The 18670-nt window shown below is 36.1% G+C and overlaps 1 protein-coding gene across 1 annotated transcript in view; it reads right to left on the bottom strand.

Moving 5' to 3' along the window:
- The window catches only part of WDR72 (WD repeat domain 72), a 114870-nt gene that overhangs the window by 80295 nt on the left and 15905 nt on the right, over window positions 1-18670 (bottom strand). Inside the window, exons 10-12 of the mRNA XM_009885723.1 lie at window positions 18260-18505; window positions 17506-17726; window positions 15955-16150 (exon numbers count right to left, since the gene is read on the bottom strand). Of these exons, the coding sequence (XP_009884025.1) occupies window positions 15955-16150; window positions 17506-17726; window positions 18260-18505 (663 nt within the window). The remainder of the gene's footprint in view (window positions 1-15954; window positions 16151-17505; window positions 17727-18259; window positions 18506-18670) is intronic.

Below are 18670 nucleotides of genomic sequence, written 5' to 3' on the forward strand. Positions count from 1 at the left end.
AAAATGAAAATATATTTACGACTTGTGTAAGTTTCCATACATCAGAGCTTCTTCCCTGGCAACAGCTTCCAAGGCAAGTTTTCAACTTCTGATTGAAGAAAAAAGTTTCAGTTGAAAGAAAAAGAAACCGACCAGAAGGGGTAAAAGTTACAGAAGATGGGAGCATCAGCATTTCACCTTTCAAGATCATGGCCCGAATGGAATAATCAGGTAGTCATGATGTACATGAAATAAAATTGATATAGATGTGTATGCAAAATATATAAAGTATATATTTTATTTTCAACTGTGACAGATGTGCTTCTATGTATTATAGACTTACGGATGCAAACTGAGAAACAATTGAACAGGTTGCTGGGTTACTGAACGCTTCTGCTACCTACCAAACCCTTTTCTAAGTGTGTCAGGATCATGCCATAGGAAGTATACTATTTTGTATGCGTAGTTTGGAGAAGACAAAATTAACTTAACTGAAAAAAATCCCTTCTGGGTTCATACTAGCTAAGAAATATGACTTGCCCTCTCCCATAGAGGAGTTAGAAATTATTTTATTTTTTTTAAAAGCACATTTATAGACAGGAACATTGAATAGAAAACAACACCCTAGACAACCAGCTTAGTTTCTTACTGACAGAAGACTATGATATCATAACAGAAGACTATGATATCATAAAATCAATTTCAAAAACTAAGAGTTCCCACTTTAAATCATCTATCCATATATCATTCATAACGGCTATCTCAAATTTCTTACAAGCAGTACCTTCTAGAAGACGGTGCCTTTCTTCAAAACAAGCTGGTTTGCATATACTTCTTGATCATGGATCTCGTATGCATGCATATGTACAGATTTGTGTGTGTACCTGGAGCGTCAATAAAAGGACACTAACTGCATAGGAAAATGAGCGTGATGGAAGGGAGCAGGTGACCATGAAAGTATTACAAAGTATTTATTTTATCCAGTGTACTTTACACTTGTGAAGAGCCCAAAATAATCATTTGCAGAGTGAGTAGGTGGCAGAGACAAACTAAACGAAGGTATCTGTATTCTGCGATTCCTGAATACATCTTTAAGAGAAACAAATGAGGCGGGGGGGGGGGGAAGGATGGAGAAACCTGTGTATGTGACAAAGGCATTCCAATCAGTGCAAACAGTCAAAAGAATACTGGGGCAGGGTGGTTATTGTTCCAGAAACAGTTATTTGTTAGGAACACATTGTCTCTGATTTTAAAGGAAAATAAAAATAAACAGAGTAAGAAAAGACAGAGCCTGCACATGGGAATACAGGAAAGAGGACAGAAATAAAGACAACTCTCAAACCTGAAGTATTTTAAACACAAATGAGCCCAAAAACTTTTGATAGGGGAGCATAAAATAACAATGGATGAAAGGGAAAAGGTAGGGTTTTCTATGTAGCAGCAACACCACTGCTATAACCCCCTACTATACATACAAAATACAGGAAAATAAAGTCTTTATCTCTCTAAAGCTGTGACCATGGCAACCAAGTCTCAGGAACAGACAAGAGTGGAGGATTTCACTCTCCTGGGCAGCTTTGGACCACCAGATGTGACTGGTTAGAGACTGTTACAACATCTTATTCTTCTTCTGGACCAAGTACTACAAATTGTGTCTCTTGGCGTTAGCACCATCCACGCAGTTCTCCAGGTTCTGCTCCTACTGAATGATGTATTTTTACTGGGGAGGTCACGCATATTATCCTGCCTCAAGACGAGGTATTCACTGACATCACGTGACCTGTCATATCATCAGGCTCCAGTGCTTTCTGTTTGCTGTCACAGCTAAAGTATTGAAAAATCCTCAATATTGCGGTGCTGCGGTGACCTAGTAACTCAGCTGAATCTTACAGCACAACAGTGATCTGTGAATGAAAAACGGGTTCAGAATACCATTTATTTAAAAAGAACACGTGGTCAAGAACAAATCCTTTTCTTTAGTAGTAGCCAAACCAAAAACCTCATCTTTCAGAACAAGTATCATGTGTAACGTTAGCTGTTTTATTTTCTGTCAAGATCTTCCTTTCTGTAACTACATATTTCATCCGAAAAGGAACTCCCACCCACTTTCCTCTACCCTGGTAGAGTCAGGCAAAGAGAAGTTTTACGTTCCTCACTGGAAGATGCTTGAATTTTACAAGTCTACGATCCTGCTCCAAGACAGTGGTCAAGCTTGAAAAATTTTTCCTAACTGCTAGTGCTACCACTCTGATATCAAATGGCCCAAACCGGATAGAACCACCATTGTGTTAACAAGCATATATGTTTCCAAGCAGTATCAGGACAAAAGTAAATGCAATCTAACAAATAGAAACAGGATAGATGAAACAAAACTCAGCCTATTAAAATCTAATACTATTTAAAAGGATATTTTATATATAGGAATAGATTAACAATGGAGATGCCCTGTGACTACAGCACTGTTTACAGAAGCATGTGGAGTCTCTTGGCAGACAGTCCATAATGATTTTTGCATTTGGAAGACTTCTGTCATGTAGTCCAACTGCTGTACGTTACTGACATTCTTCAGAATACACATTTTCAGAATAGCATTAGCAAACTATTGAGAGAATATGCTTCAGCTTAAGAAAGCAATGAAGAACAATACAAAGAAAACTACTGGAATATCATTCATAATGCAGGTTTACGTATGTAGGTAAAAAGAGCAGTTCTCCAATGCAGCCAGTCCTCATTTCAGGATTTCTGCTGTAGACAACACCCCAGAAGGGACATTAAAAGTCCCCTGTTCTCTTCCTGACTCCATTTGAGCTATTCTAAACAGCAAAGGACAATAATTCTGTAACAGGAATTTCTGAGATACAGTAAATGTGCTCAACTGGGCTGAACAGAAGAAGTGGCCAGCTCTGAGCTTGGAAAAGATGCGAGCAGTTTCTGCCTATTTCTTTATTACCAACGGAAATATGGCATAAGGATAAGAATCCATGCCTTAACGTCTGCAATGCAAACCCTCCCTGGCATGAACTCTTCTGTCTGACTGCACTGACCGTGTCAATCAGTTCTCATTTCCACTGTTGGGCTGGGTTTTTTTTAAATATATATAATTTTACTTCATTATTAATAATAAAATAAGAACAAAGATCAACTATAAGAAATGCATCCTTTTAAACACACAGATAAATTGCACACGTTCCACCTATTAGACATGAAGTACATAAAAGTAGGCATGTGTATGTATACATATGAATATAAAAATACCAGACTATTCTCAGCATAGAGTGTGTCCTCAGCTTCTGCCAATTGAACAAAAGATGACATTGCTTTTTTTTTTTCCTGAGAGACTTTTCCAAGCTCCACTACCTTTTACTCTACATCAATAAGTGGTTACTGAAGAAGGACTCAAATTTAGATAACCATGAAATATTCAAGTACAAGCTACAGACTGACCTGAAGCTTACATATATAAAATATAAAATGCCAAATAAAAGGTAAAAAATTTGTAAAGTTTTAACTTGACTGACAAATTAAAAGAAACAAACCAAAAAAACCCAAAAACACTAAACTACTACAAAATATATTTATGCTTATGACTTATTTTGAATCATTCACATTTTCAAAATACATTAACCAATGTTTCCTCATGCTTTATGTCTTTTAAAAAGGGATTCAAGTGACAGCATAAGATGTGCAGAGAAACTGCAGTAAAATGGCAACCTTCCATCTTACTGCATGTTATCATTTGCATCGTGTATCTTACCATTTAACATACTTTGAATTTCTTCACAGAGCTGCTTTCTTAGACAAAGGTTGTCTAAACTAGAAATTGGTTAACGTTAAGTGCTTAATATTACAACAACTCTTGGCCCAAGAAGTTACCTTTTTCTCAGTTCAATAGCGCACAGCTGGGTTAACTCCCTCCCTGCAGGTTCTCCCTTTCTCTAAGGATACCTCTTCAGCATGAAGGTGGAGGGGGGAGAGAAATCAAGATCTTAACCCACGTGGTGTCTGCCCCGACTATTAATGTTGAAGGTCAGACCATGACCTAAGAACAGAAGAGCTAAATCGCTAGAGCCTTTTTCCAAATATGAAAAGCTCCCTTCAGGGGAGATACAAGCCTTTCACAGTCTTCAATTAACTCCTCCTAGTAATGCAACAGGGTACTCAATATTTGAGCCATAGTTTTGTAAGGGCTATTCTTCATCATTAAGTATTTGACACGGTTCAAACTTTATTAGTGATTTGAGGTGGATCAAGAGGTTGAATTTTAGCAGCACATCATTAACCAATTTAAAGGTTTACAAAGTGATTTAACAAAATAACTAAACAGCAACTTAATTACAGATTGAAAGATGGCAAGATTCACACTAACTTCCTGTAAAGTATTCCAAATCAATACATATAGGCAAAAGCACTTATATATGTAAGCAAGACATAAGTTCACACACAGAGGTCTCCGATTGCTAGGATCAGGGATTTCTTAATAGCAGGCCGCTCTAACAAGCTGAAAGGTACCGCTTTTAAGTCCTACACGTGCACAGATGGACAGAAGAGCATCCACATCCATAAAGGTAATGTATGTATCACAAAGGTGGAGAGGTGGATGGAAGAGAGGCTAGCCGAACTGTTTGACAGATCACTGTTAGGAATATCAAATGAGACCTATTTGTCCTAATATTAGAAAGAGTAGGTACAAAAGTGGGGTTTTTCTTGTATAACCAAACAGACTTTAGGGCCCACATTCTGGGTGCATTCACAAGCATACCTGACTTAAGATAAATCTATTATTTAAACACATTGCTTACCACTATTGTGCAATTCTAAAATGAAGGAAAGCAGAGATATTTTGTGGGTGTGAATTCAGTATGTGTAGAATTTGAGCACACGTACAAGGCTGACTGAATGACAGGACTTTTTTTTAAAGCACAGGGTTAGACTGAAATGAGAAATTTTACTTGAACTTCAGAGTGTCTTGGAAAAAACCCACAAAAATTAATGAAGCAATTGGTCACATACCATCTCTTCCTGAAAAACTCACATCTCTCCAAAAGCCTTGAATATTTTCATTCACACAAATTACAGCAATTTTATAAAAAGGTTGATTTTACTATCCAATGTCTAACACAAGTTCACTAAACCATCTCTATAGGCATTTCTATCAAGTAACACCTATCACAATTTCAGCATTTCATAATTTTGAAGATTTATGGTTTACCATCAGTTAAAGATGAAGTTCATTGCCCCACTCACATGAACTGTATGTATCAACCAGATGCCCCTTCCTAACAAAACCATTTCACAACTACTGCATCTTACTCCTGTGTATATATAAATGACTGATTTCTGACCAGGGCACAGAACCCTACAGGGAACCTTTGTTAGCCAGGCTTTTTTACTCCCAAGCGTGTAAAAAATACACATGTAGTATGTTTCACAAAAGATTTACCATGTGTAGTTACTCCAAAACTGAGTATTGCACCAGCCCAGCTCTTTAGGCTATGCAGAGGTGAATGAGAAAAGAAAGAGGTAGTGACCACTCTGACTTTGACTCTAGCTACACCACAACCTCCAGCATATAAAATGCAACAATGGGACTTATCAGCTAGACCACACTCACTCGCTCAAATCTAATTCTGACCAATGACCTGAAGAGAAAAAGAGAGAAGGATGGAGAGACACAGGGACAGAAATGGAAAATTAAGATGTCAGAAGAGACTGACTTTTGCAAGGACAAAATGGTCATAAGTGTGCATCTACAGTTATATAGTCACAAGTGTATAGTAATTTAATGACCAATTTTACTTTGATACAGTTTTAAGAGATTCATTAAAACTGTACAACTTATTTCCTCGTAGCCACCTGATGAAACCTAAACCTTAATTTTCTAAAAAGTTTAATCACTGATTTCTTTCCCAGATAACAGAAGCTGTCACGTACACTAAATGAGGGTCTACTTAAAAAACCTAAACAAACCAAAACAAAAGCCCACACATCTGCAACTCATGTGATACTTGCACAGAGTTTACCAGAGGTTTATAAAGCTTCTTATTGTTGGCACCAATTATAAAAATATTGGAGTATATATAACTACATACAAATTATCTTTAAGCAGTGTTTGAAAATGTTCCAGCATGTCTGACCATCAATACGATCAAAGGTTTGATCTAACACACCACTACATGCAGAGCAATTTCATTTTCTCCACAGCAAGGATGCTTCTGAAATAGAAGAGGTTTTATGTAACAGTTTAAATTACTCAATGTGACACATTAACAAAGCAAGAAATATTTTCAGAGTATTTCTGAACTAACCTTTTTTTTATAAAGATTTTTTTTTGCAATAGAAGTGATCACAAAGATGGATTTGACTAATGTTAGACACTGTATATTTTATGGGCGCTGCCAATCTCATTGAAAGCCTGTTTTAATTTACTGATACCTATGTAGCTTTTAAATGCTTGAGTTAAACTTTTCTATGCTTGACAGCTACATTCGGGTGGCTGGGTGTTTATTTTGTTTCTCAGCAAAAGTATTTCAAACCATTAAAATCATGAAACACGTGGGTGTTTCATAAAATCTTCATCCCTTATAGTTCAGACTCAAAGCTGAACATTACACTTCTGTGAAATACATGTCAATGCTGACGTCCTGTTCCCACCACAATGACAATTTTAATTGAAGCACCATTACCTTTTCCGTTTGCTCAAGAGAGGTCTATACAGAATCCATCCGACATGAGAGAGAGTCAATTTTGTTACAGCGAATGGCAGTGATAGTCTTTCACTTACCTCTTAAAATACAACCTATACACCTGTAGAAAATTATGCGTAAGTACCAACATAATGCTAAGTTTGCAAAGAGAGGGAGTAATAGCAAAGGAAGTCTCTGAATTAAGGTAAGAGCCCTTTTATGCAAGTCTCTGTTGATTTGTATACATTAAAACATGTTTTTTTAAAATTATATAACACCTAGAGTGTTCTAAAAAACTCTACATAAAGCACTGTCATTTTTAGGACTCCTGCTTTGCTTACATGCAGAAATTAGAAGCTGAGACAACCGTAATGCTTCTGCACTTGACTGGAAAAAGACAGAAATATTGTAACTAAGCACTTAGATACTGTGATAACCAAGATGGCAAAATACAAGTGTTTTTTGGGGGGGTTGGACTAGATGACCTTCAAAGGTCCCTTCAGCCCAAACTATTCTATGATTCTGTTTTCATAAACGGATTGAAAAAGGGAAAGCAATACATGTTAAACAGTACGGACAAAAAATATTATATAGATATTTATTTAGCAATTGTCCTGAGGAGTTGAGTTACATGAAAAGAAAACTAAATGCAGAATTGCACAAATTAGATTTGTGCAATTTGATTTGCACAAATGGTCTTAACCTTAAGCTTTGAAAAGCTTAGAGATGTTAAGATATGTATTTGAAGGAAAAGTAATTTATGAAATGTAGAGTTATATGACTGTACTTTAATGATTTCTATGTTTTTATCTTTATATTGTCATCTATAGCAATTCAATTTTATGTAGAAAACTTTAGTTATGTCCTTTATTTTTAATTCATTGTTCTGTATGTAATATTAACAAGTAAAAGATAATGATCCATAAACAATTCAGGGGTGAGAATAGTCATCAAAAAGGAAAATAAAAGTCAAGCAGGTACTTAACTTAAAAAGCTTATTATAACATTTATAATCAAAGATCATCTTACGAATTATCTTTCCCAGCAGTGCACATTTCAAGCAGGTACAGTAAGATCACCATTGCCATTAACAGAAACACAGATTACATACTAAAAATCACCATGATCACCGCAGCTTTTGTACAGATAGCAAGCACAATGTGGAAAAAAAACCTGTATTGAATTTGAAATTGATATATGAATAATTTATCAAAAGCATTTTGTAAAAATGTGTTAGATATTTTCAATCAGAAAAGTTAATGGAGTTTTTTTGTTCCTGAAGAACTGGCTCATCCTTCAGATTATTCAGTGCTTTTGCAAAATTAAGAAATCAAGTTTTGAGTATTAAAAAAAATAATCCTTTGCATGTAAAAAGCAAGATCCCCCAGGTTAAGGGTTTTGAATATGACACAATGTTTTCTGAACTATCGTTTTAGAGCTCACAAACCATTTTTAAAAAAAACCAGCTTCTAACAAGTAGTGAAAAATTAATGGCACTAATACAATAACATGTGAAAGCACCCTTACTAGTCCCTCTGAAAAAGATCAAAGAAGGAGGTTTTCTGTATTTTGGACAGATGTCGTCACATGTGGTACTGTTTACACTGATATTATGAATGCAGTGAGCCATATCTGTACTTGAATTTATTCTAATATAGCATATTAGCAGTAACAGTAGTGACAGTGTCAGACAACACCGCAGCAAGACAATCCCCAGTGTATCCAGATAAGCAGCCTGTAAGACTTCTAAGCCACCATGTCTTCTCAAACTGAAGTGCAGTAATGCCCCAATACATCTCAATTCCTTTATATCGGTATCTTTCTTACTCTCTATTCAAACTATTTAATCTGCCATCTGAATGACTTAACTGGGCACAATCTTTCAAAACCAGTCAACTACACAAATCCAAAGTGTTACTTATTGATGATTATGACCTTTTCTAGTAAGGATTGTAAGCATACACTTAATTTTGACTATGCAGGAGATCTGACCTCAGCAGAAATACTCTTTAGGCATGTGTTTCAATTTTTTTCTGCACTGGGGCTAGCATCATGCAAGGAAGTTCTCAAAGCCTGCATTCCCTGGGTGAGCATGAAAAACACAACGTAGCCAGTGTAAAGTTAACTGTCTATTATTATGCTAATTGAACAAAAAGCTTTGTTAAGGGATGTTATTCAATTTTTAAAGTCACACTAAGCATGTTGGAAAACAGTAAAACAGAACAAGACTTGCAAGGCAGAATAAAATAATAGGAAATTAGTAGATGATTCATTCTGCAAGCATGACAAACTTCAAGGAATAAATTCACATTAAACTAATACTAACCAAAAGACTAAATCTACCTCTGATGAAGTGAAGACTGCTACCTCTGAGCAAGGAAGATTGCTCTGTAAAGTCTGCCCATTCCTTCCTCACTCTTGATACATATTAGTTAGAAATGTGGCTTGGTAGATGCGCTGCCATATGCTGCATTCAGCAACAAAAAACACACTGATCCTTTTATGACTACATCTTATCGTACCGATATTTACCTTTTTAAAAAAAGCAAAGCTAACCGCTTAGGAAAATGTAAAAGCAATATAGATAGCAGCTAATTTCCTTATTGAAGTGGATTTCAAGTGGTGGCTATTGGAAGAAATATTCTGCACTTTAATTAGAACAAAATTTGTTATTGATTTTCATATTTGTCTTCTAGCACACATAAGTTTGGAACATATCCTGTACACATGTTATATTAATATTCCAAATGTATTATTAGATCAATATTTATTGTCATGGAAAGATATTCCACTGTAATGGAAAGTTGCTCTATCCATATATTAAAATTTAGGCAAAATACATTAAGCTACACAGATATTAGTTTATGACTTCTGTATTGTTCTCTGTATCACTACCCACATTCATGTGCAATAACAACATTTAAGCTTAGAATAATTTTACTTTGTTTTGTAAACCAAAGGACTAAAAGGATGGGATTCAGTTTATCTTATTCCAGGCCTGCAGTAGCAGCAGGCAATTAGCTTTGGGTTTTTTCCTCCCCCTTTTCTTTAGATTCCCTGTGTAGTCAACGGGGAAAAGATACAGACTTTTACTTATTCCTACCTCCCCCTGCTCATTACAAAACAACATGAACTACTAGCTCACAGGTAGAGGTCTTAAGTATAGATAGAAATCTCAAGTTAGAAAAGGTAAATTCCACTTGAAGTCAACTACACTCATGGTATTTAACATTTCAGCATAAATTATGCTGAAATGCCTATTTATTTGAAATAAAGGCAGCCCATTGTACTCGGGCAACTTCCCATCGACCCCATAAACTAAGGTGTACTTGACAATCTCATGAAGAGAGGGTGCAATAAGTTGTATGTGAACTAAAATCATAGATTAGAATCATAGAATTGTCTAGGTTGGAAGGGAGCTTCAAGATTGAGTCCAACCACTAACGTAAGACTGCCAAAGCCACCACTGAATCATGTCCCTCAGCACCACATCTGCCTGTCTTTTAAATACCTCCAGGGATGGCGATTCCACCGATTCCTCAGGCAGCCTGTTCCAGTGCTTGACAACCCTTTTGGTGAAGAAATTTTTCCTAATATCCACACTAGACCTGCCCTGGGGCAACTTGAGGTTGTTTCCTCTTGTCCTATGACTTGTTACTTGAGAGAAGAGACCAACCGCCACCTCGCTACAACCTCCTTTTGGGTAGTTGTAGGGAGCAGTAAGGTCTCCCCTCAGCCTCCTTTTCTCCACGCACAAACCCAGTTTTCTCAGCCACTTCCCATAAGACTTGTGCTCCAGACCCCTCACCAGCCTCTTTGCCCTTCTCTGGACACACTCCAGCACCTCAACATCTTTACTGTATTGAGGGGCCAAAAACTAAACATGGTATTCAAGGTGCGGCCTCACCAGTGCTGAGTACAGCTGGACAATCACTGCCCACACTATTCCTAATACAGGCTCGGTAGCACTAAGTAGCACTTAAGTAGTAGTGACTTGGACTTTAATCTGTGTGTTTCTTTCACCCTATAAAGTCTAAAAAACCTATAATGAAACCTATTATGCTAAAAGACTACTTAAATATTTGAAAAACTTCAGAATGCTTTTTGAAAAAGCGTGTCAGCCTCTGTCATAGGAAATTGGACGATGAACTGTTATGCATAATGAAGTCTCTGATCTGCTTAAGAGGTCATCCTCTTAATTAGCGGGTAGAAGGACAGTTTTGCAGCTAAATAGGTATAAGTGAAAGACAGCCATAGGTACTAGATGCCCCTAAACTTTTGTAATGTCATTTATCAAATTCAACAGAATTATTGCTGACTCTACAACAGTGTAAATATTGAAATATTCATGGAAATTCCTTAATCCACAGCCTGAAATTATAAACAGACTGGCTGTTTTCCCAGTTACCCATTAACTCTAGTAGAGTAAGACTGTTCAGATTTTTTTAAGCTACAAACAGTGATATATGAGTCTGACACAAAATCAGGTCCTCCACTGACTTTCATTTAAAGAGGCAAAGCCTCAGTCATGAAGCTAACTGCATAGCCAGAAGAAAAATAAAAAAAACCCCAAAACACTGACTATCGAAACAGCAAAAACTTTATCTGATGTCCATTTCTGTAATGGAATCCAAGCACAAGGCTACCACTTAAACTTTATCCAATTTAACTGAGTCAGGGAACATGCTGACAGGTAACTGTATAGGCAAGTCGTACTATGCATGACTGCCTCTTCATTTGCCAACAGTGGAAAATCATAATGAAAGGCTGCTGTATTTCTGCAGAGATTTGTCTGTGATGCTGTATACATCTTTTGCATACATCTGAACAATGCTTCATCTGCCTGAATGGCACTGAAATATCTACATAGCTCTTGATCTAGGTCAGGCCAATTTCAAGGATCAACGCCATGACCTCTTGTGTTCTCCTGCAACACAGACATAATTCACATTAAACCAACTACAGTATATTCCTAGTAGGCTTTCCCAGACATTCACCCTAGACATTATCTTCTAGTTACCAATGCATAAAAGGAACAACAACAAAAAAATTTGTTAATTTGTCATATAGCAAACAACTGCATCCCATCACATGTTCCCACTCTTTCTTAAGAAGTGGTGATTGCAGCTCTCATTCTTACTCGATACTAGTAACAAAAGACACATGAGCAGCAATTAAAAAAGAAAATCCCACTTATCTATCTGCACCCTTTCTGAATATGTAATATACACAAGCAGAGGAATCAAATGTACTTCGTCTTTAATTTTGAAACAGGCAGCATTTTTACCACTAAAGGAGAGACAGTTAAAAGTATACTCCTATTTTTGTCTCTATGGTACTATTACAGTCCTATTCTATTAACTCTCACTGATTTCCAAAGAATTCACGATACTTTAGTGTAAAGTTATCTAGCTGTACTAAATAAAGTTGCATCTGAGACAGAATTACGTCTCAAGGTCTTTAACTTCTTTGGGCTGCCTTGGGCATTGTATGGCGATAGAAACTATTAGCTCTTATATTGTTAAGTGCAGCAATTTGCATTTTGTCCTAGCGTCTCTACAGAATTAATGAGTCAGTCATTTTCCACATTGTTAATCACACACAGCAGCAGCAGCACTGAATTCATTCCACAATATTTACTGTCCAGAAATCTAGGAAAGAAATAATTGTTTTGTTTGGCATGTTTTGTTTTTAAACTAAGAACCACATTACACCACACTGTGGGGATAAAAGCTTCCCCTCTTGTCAGGAGTTAATTCAAAGACCTACACTGCCTAAGTAACATTGAATCCTGCAAGATACCTTCCTGAGCAGTGCAGACCTGGACTTCTCTTAACACCATACATGGAACTGCCTTTTCTCAGGCCTACACAGATGACGACTTTAAATCAACAGCCAAAAGTTTCAATTTAAAAATGACAGAGTGAATTATTTAGCAATTATTTACTTAGCCCCAGAAGTCTGGAATACCTATGACCTGTCAGCACTATTTCTAGTTAACAGTATACATTCCATGAAGTTACAAGAATACCAAGAGGCTGAAAAAGTAAAAAACTGGGAACTTGCATGATTTTTTTTTCCAGATGTGGGATATACTTAAATCCTCACAATTTTTACCAGAATACACACTGTCCATGAAAAATCTAATACAAAGAAAATAAAGATGTTATGTGTGAAAGTTAAGTACAAAACATAACCTCCCTCTTAGTGCACAAGAATTCTGTTGTACACTGCTATTCTCCTGCAGACACTAGTGAGCAACACAAGTCCTACTGAACATAGGCCTTGATATGAACTACTGTATTTCATGATGCCTCTACAGCTCTAGAATAAGCTTTGCTCATAATTCAACTTTTAAATTAACTTTTTGTGCTACAACAAATTAAACTATACTTTTTCATGCCATTAGCATAGTTGTTTTGGCTTAAAGTTTGGGGGTTATTTTGTTTGGTTGGTTTGAGGTTTGGGGGTTTTTCTGTCTGGGTTTAGTTTTTGTTTGTTTGTTTTTTTAAGAAGGGAATTAAGTGTTGCATTGACATACTATGGCATCTGAGTCCCCTTAGAATCTAATGCCTTATCAAGAGGCACATTAAGACCTGCCACCTTGTGAGCTTTAACCTTAATTCACATCACAGGAGCACCTGAGGAGCTGTTACACTGTATCCTACACATGTAACAGCAGCACAGACTATGATGGATCCATAACAAATCCATCATAAAAGAATGTATGAAAAAGAATCATTGCACGCCCAGTGTCAGTGTTTTAGAGCTTTAATCTCTCTTGTATTTCCTTTTTTTAAACAATAAGATTAAGTTCTGATAGAAAATAACTGATGCAAGTCAGTTAAAAATAATAGCTATGAAAACAGTCTTATAAAGAAACAAAACATTCTGTGGTTCTTTATTACATTTCTTTGCTCAATTTTATTGCAGAGTTTCAAGTGCACACTAATCCTTTGGTTAAAAGGTGACTCTACAATAAATACTAATAAACATTTAGGTATAATGACCTCCAAGGATTTCTCATTCTCAAATTAGTATGTACTTAGGAAACAGCCTGCCTACAGTTACATGTTTTTGAGAAATGTCCTTTTTAAGTGTAAAAGAAAAGAAAACGTTCTATATCAAGATTTCCCCCTTAAATTTCTCAACTGTTTCCAACATTAGTTTTAAAAGAGCAATGAACAGCTAGATATAACAGCTGGAGACTGGTAGCATTGTCACAAACTTCTCCATAAAAACTTGAATACTTATTAATGATTGCTAAACATTTAGATGCCTGCTCTAGTTCGCTTCATTACAACAGAGATCTAGTACAATATATTTCCATTCTACCTTTAATACTTTACCACTAGTAAAGGTGACTTTCTGGCAATTGCTAAAAAACAAGCAGTTAGGCAGTGATAAGAATCAAATTCATTTCTCATTTTTGCTGTTTCATTTACTTTATGCTAAAGCATGGGCAGATATAGCTTACAGTTTTTACTGTTAATAGAAATAATATTTGCATAGACAAAATGCACACTGCCATTAAAGGGGATAATAATCATGAGATCTAGTAATACCTTTAGAAACAGAAAAGAACACATTGCAGAGGAAGCATTCTTGTTTTACAGGGAGGAGAACAGAAGAGAGGGAAGTTAATTATTTGCAATATTGCAGATATGCTGACAGAGACTAGTAAAATGAATCTGAGGAACGACAAGACAGGAAGAAAGATCCCAAGACAGTACTGTTCCACAAACCTTCCAGTAAGGGGACTGAGCAGAAGGGTAGAAGCCATGCCCTCTTCTGACTGGAGAAAATGCACTGAAAACTATAATATCATGCATCTACATAAATAGCAGAACACATATGAGAAGAATCTTAGATATTTAACAGAAAAAGATATTTTAAACTTACACAGGAAATAACAAACAAAAGCAGAACAACAAGTTTAGAATACCCTAACTCAGAATCTAGTATTTACTTTTGAAAATTTAACCTTGTATTGTTTTTCCCAGCAGTGCAACTAAAGCTAAAATTTTAAGCAAAACCATCATATAGTCACTCAGTAACAACATGAGAGCAAAGAAAAATAAGCACAACATTATATACAATCCAGCAGTCCCCTAAGATCACACCTTCTCCTCTTAATTTTTTTACTGAAGTTATTGAACAAAAAGATGTAAAAGAATTTTTACATCTCAAAATACAGTGCAAAAATACGAGAACTTAGTAAGAGAACTTCCTATTTTTGAGTAGCTATAGGAAAACATGCCAGCGTAAAACCAGGGGTTTTAACTGACTGCAATTGTTACTTCAATTTAATTTTATTCTACAACTTTTTAAAGAAGCAACTCAGTACATTTGGGAAAAGAGTAAGTACCAGAAGGCATTTCCTATGCCAGTAGCTTAATGATATTAAATAGCTTACTAACACAACAGACTTGGCAAAATGAGCGCAGCATAAATTACAAGTCCTTCATTAAACACAGGTATTTTGTACTTTAAAACAAGGGATTTTTTTGTCCAAAGCAGACAGCCTAGAAAATGTGTTGTAATAACTTGTCAAGTAAATTGTGATTTCAGCGTTATGTTAGTAAAACTATGTTTTCACACAGTATTAATATGCTGCATTTCAGTGGTTCTAGACTCATTACGCGCTTCCCCCCTTGCAGGCGACACAGGTCTGAATCATGCAGAAACACTGTATTGTAATGTCTAGTACCATTACAGCTTCTAATCCTTCTGGTCTGTCAAATAACTACATTTATTACCCGTATGAATCAGTATTACACTCCCAAATCACCCAGGAACCTACGCTTTAGCCTGAAAGACTCAGTTTTGGTCTTCCTGACTACAGAGTTGTGAGCTTTGCAATTATCTTCAACTATTAACTATGAGTTAACTCAAAAGGTTTCTCACATTATTATTTTCCTGAAGAAAGCGAAACTTTGTGCTGTAACTTGGGATTGCTAGGGCTGAAAATTTCATTCTTTTTAATGGCTAAAGAGAATAACTTACATTTTATTTATAGCTTCCAGAAATATTCTACTCAATTCACTGCAGTGTTCGCTAATCGCCTGACTGTCAGGATCTGACATAAGCTATTGTATTTTATCAGTGACATACCTTGAAACATAGGAAAAGTTTATTTCTTGCTTGTTTATATAAGTGTTTAAACTCTCTAATATATTCAATGTGTTAGTATTTCTCATTTGTTCTTCTATAAATTACATTTGCATAACACCACATGACAGACAAACAAAACTTAAGAAAAGTGAACAAAAGCACCCCTGTGTGTTATTACCTGTTTCAACTTCCCAAATATAAACTGAATCATCTTCACATCCAACAATTAGAAGATTTTCAACGGGGTCAAATTTTATCTTTTTCACAGGAAACAGGTGCTTTCTGGCATGTAAGAGACATACTCTCCTCTGAAGGTGTAGAACTGCTACTGAGTGATCACTGCACACACAGCACACTATGCTGTGATCTCTAAACTGCAAAACAAAGAACTTCAGTTTCAACACTGCAACCACAATCATAACCACATCATTTTAGCAAGCCTGGTAAAAGTTGTTTGGTGATTATTCCTGCCCCTCTCCCCCGAACTTACTCATTTTAGAAAAATGTTTTGTTTCAACCTCCATCTCCAACTTGTTTTTAACAGGCTAGCGGTACAACTGATCTCCTGACAGTAAAACATATAGTGTCCTTTGATTTTTCAATTTTAAAAGAATAATTTAAATACCATTTATTCATAGTACTTAGCCTATCAAAGAACTGATTATATAATCAAATATACAGTAGCACTTGTCCTAGAAGAAAAAGTAGTAAAAAATTACCTTAAACCAAACTGCTGTTTGTGCATTATAAAATTACGTCACATCTTATGACACAAAAGCCAAGGGCAATGTATTTCTAATGAAAAATCTGGTATGTTACAATTTCATTTCACACTGTATGGATCTGATTCTGCAAAGCCTTCCCTTCCTGCAAGTACTTTTGGTGACACGTGAAGGAATTCATCCTATGGAAGAATCCAGCCCTGTGAAACGAACTGAAACACCATCCAAGCAAACATGAAATCCTACTACCTAGTTTCCAGAACAAGGGCTAGAGAGCGCCTTACAAGCATTAAGAACTTCTGTCATTGCAAAACATCTTTTAGACTACTTAATGTTGGCACGTAAGTGAACTCTGAGTCAACCGTAAGTATCAAAGTATGTTCTTCACAGGAAAAAGATGAAATCCCAGCCCCGTGGAATACAATGGGGACAGAATGTTCAACAAAATTTCATAGAGCATTCAGTACTTCAGTTCAACCTTATCCTAAATTTTTACTTCAAAGCTCACTTAAAAATGGACAAAGTGATTCTAAATCTCATAAAACACAAAAGCATACAGGCAAAAGATGACAAGGATGTGTCAGAAACCAAAAGTCAAGCATACGCATTTAAATTAAAATACTATTAGTCCAGATCTTTTCTTACTGTGCTCAAATCCCCAGCCCTACGAATTACACTTTTTAACTTCAGAAGTTAGGAGATAATCAGATTAACATATAGACTGACAGCCATGATATTAAAAATGGTGAATAGACTGTTTAGAGCTTGGATTTAATGTATCACTGGTTTAGGATCGTTTTTCTGAATCACTGAAATTACAAACTAACAAGAAACCAACCCCCTGAAACTAAAAGCAACTTCCAAACAAGACAATTAAATGAATGTAAATTAAGGATAAAGTGCTGCAGGATAAAAATATTGCCAGATAGTTTTTTCTCTCATAAACACACGCATGTATGTAGAGATACTTTTTTTCCAAGACATCATTTATTATACTTTTTACTTACTTTGTAGTTTTCTGGAGATCGCAAGAGCTCTGTTACTGGACCAGACTGTAGACTAAAATGGTGTAAGATGCCTCCAGTAAATATATCCCAGCAGATCACAAGAGAATCCTGGCCTCCTGATAGCAGCCAGCTTGGATCAAACCTTACTGATTTATCATGGGGATAAAGTAAACAAGTGACTCTGCTACTATGACCGTTCAGAACCTTATAAGGTAGATTATCTGAAACAAGATGGTACACCAATTATTTCTGTTTTTTAAGAATAGAGGTTCCGTATTTTACAGTACATTTGCCAAGAGTCAAAAGATTCAAAAGACTAAATACAACAATCCTTTACATGGTATCAAAGAATTTTGGACGTATTCCTGAAAGGAAGGACAAAAGTCTGCACTCTGAGATTCATCTACTGAAATGTACCCTTTTTATTCCTCCAGTGGAATGATGTTTTAGAGGGAAAATGACAAAGATGACTACTGCCCATATCGTGACATTCCACATCTCACTTCCAGGTGACTCCATCCCCACAGCCATCCCAGGACTCCAAACAGTGCAAAGCACTGTGGTAGTACCAAGCTGTGATCTGATTAACTAAAGAGGGAGAAAAAAGATCATAATCTTCCATTTTCCTCATTCAATCCCTGACCAACACCTAATTCTCAGAGAATTTTTACAGGGATCTCTGCAGGGGATGTCAGAAGTATGCAGTCATCTGTGCTTGACTGAGATGAATTTAGACAAAATTCCCCAAACTTACCTTTCAGCAAAGATACATTTTCTAAAAGTCTTGCTCTTGCAGTTTTTAAACCTAGTGTTACAAAAATTTTCCCATTTTCACATCCACACACAAGCTTATCAAGACGCGGTATGTATACAGAAGAACTAACAACTGCACTTTCAATTCCATCTTTAGATGCACAAAGATGATCAATAATGCCCTCTGACATGGAACGGTATCTATCAAAATTATCCTGAAGAGTCCATGTTGCTGCGATTGGGATCTCTAAAGAGTGGGGGAAAAGAGTCAGGAATTTTTAATTATTTTTTTTAATTCAAAACAATATAAAAATCCAAATAAAGCAAAATATACATTTCCATCTCTTCCTCACTTCCCCTAACTTATCCTTTCTGCAGCCTAGCAATGGAAAGTCAGTAGTTGCTATTCCAA

Source organism: Charadrius vociferus, unplaced genomic scaffold, assembly GCF_000708025.1.
Source record: "Charadrius vociferus isolate BGI_N301 unplaced genomic scaffold, ASM70802v2 scaffold325, whole genome shotgun sequence".
Taxonomy (NCBI): Eukaryota; Metazoa; Chordata; class Aves; order Charadriiformes; family Charadriidae; genus Charadrius; species Charadrius vociferus.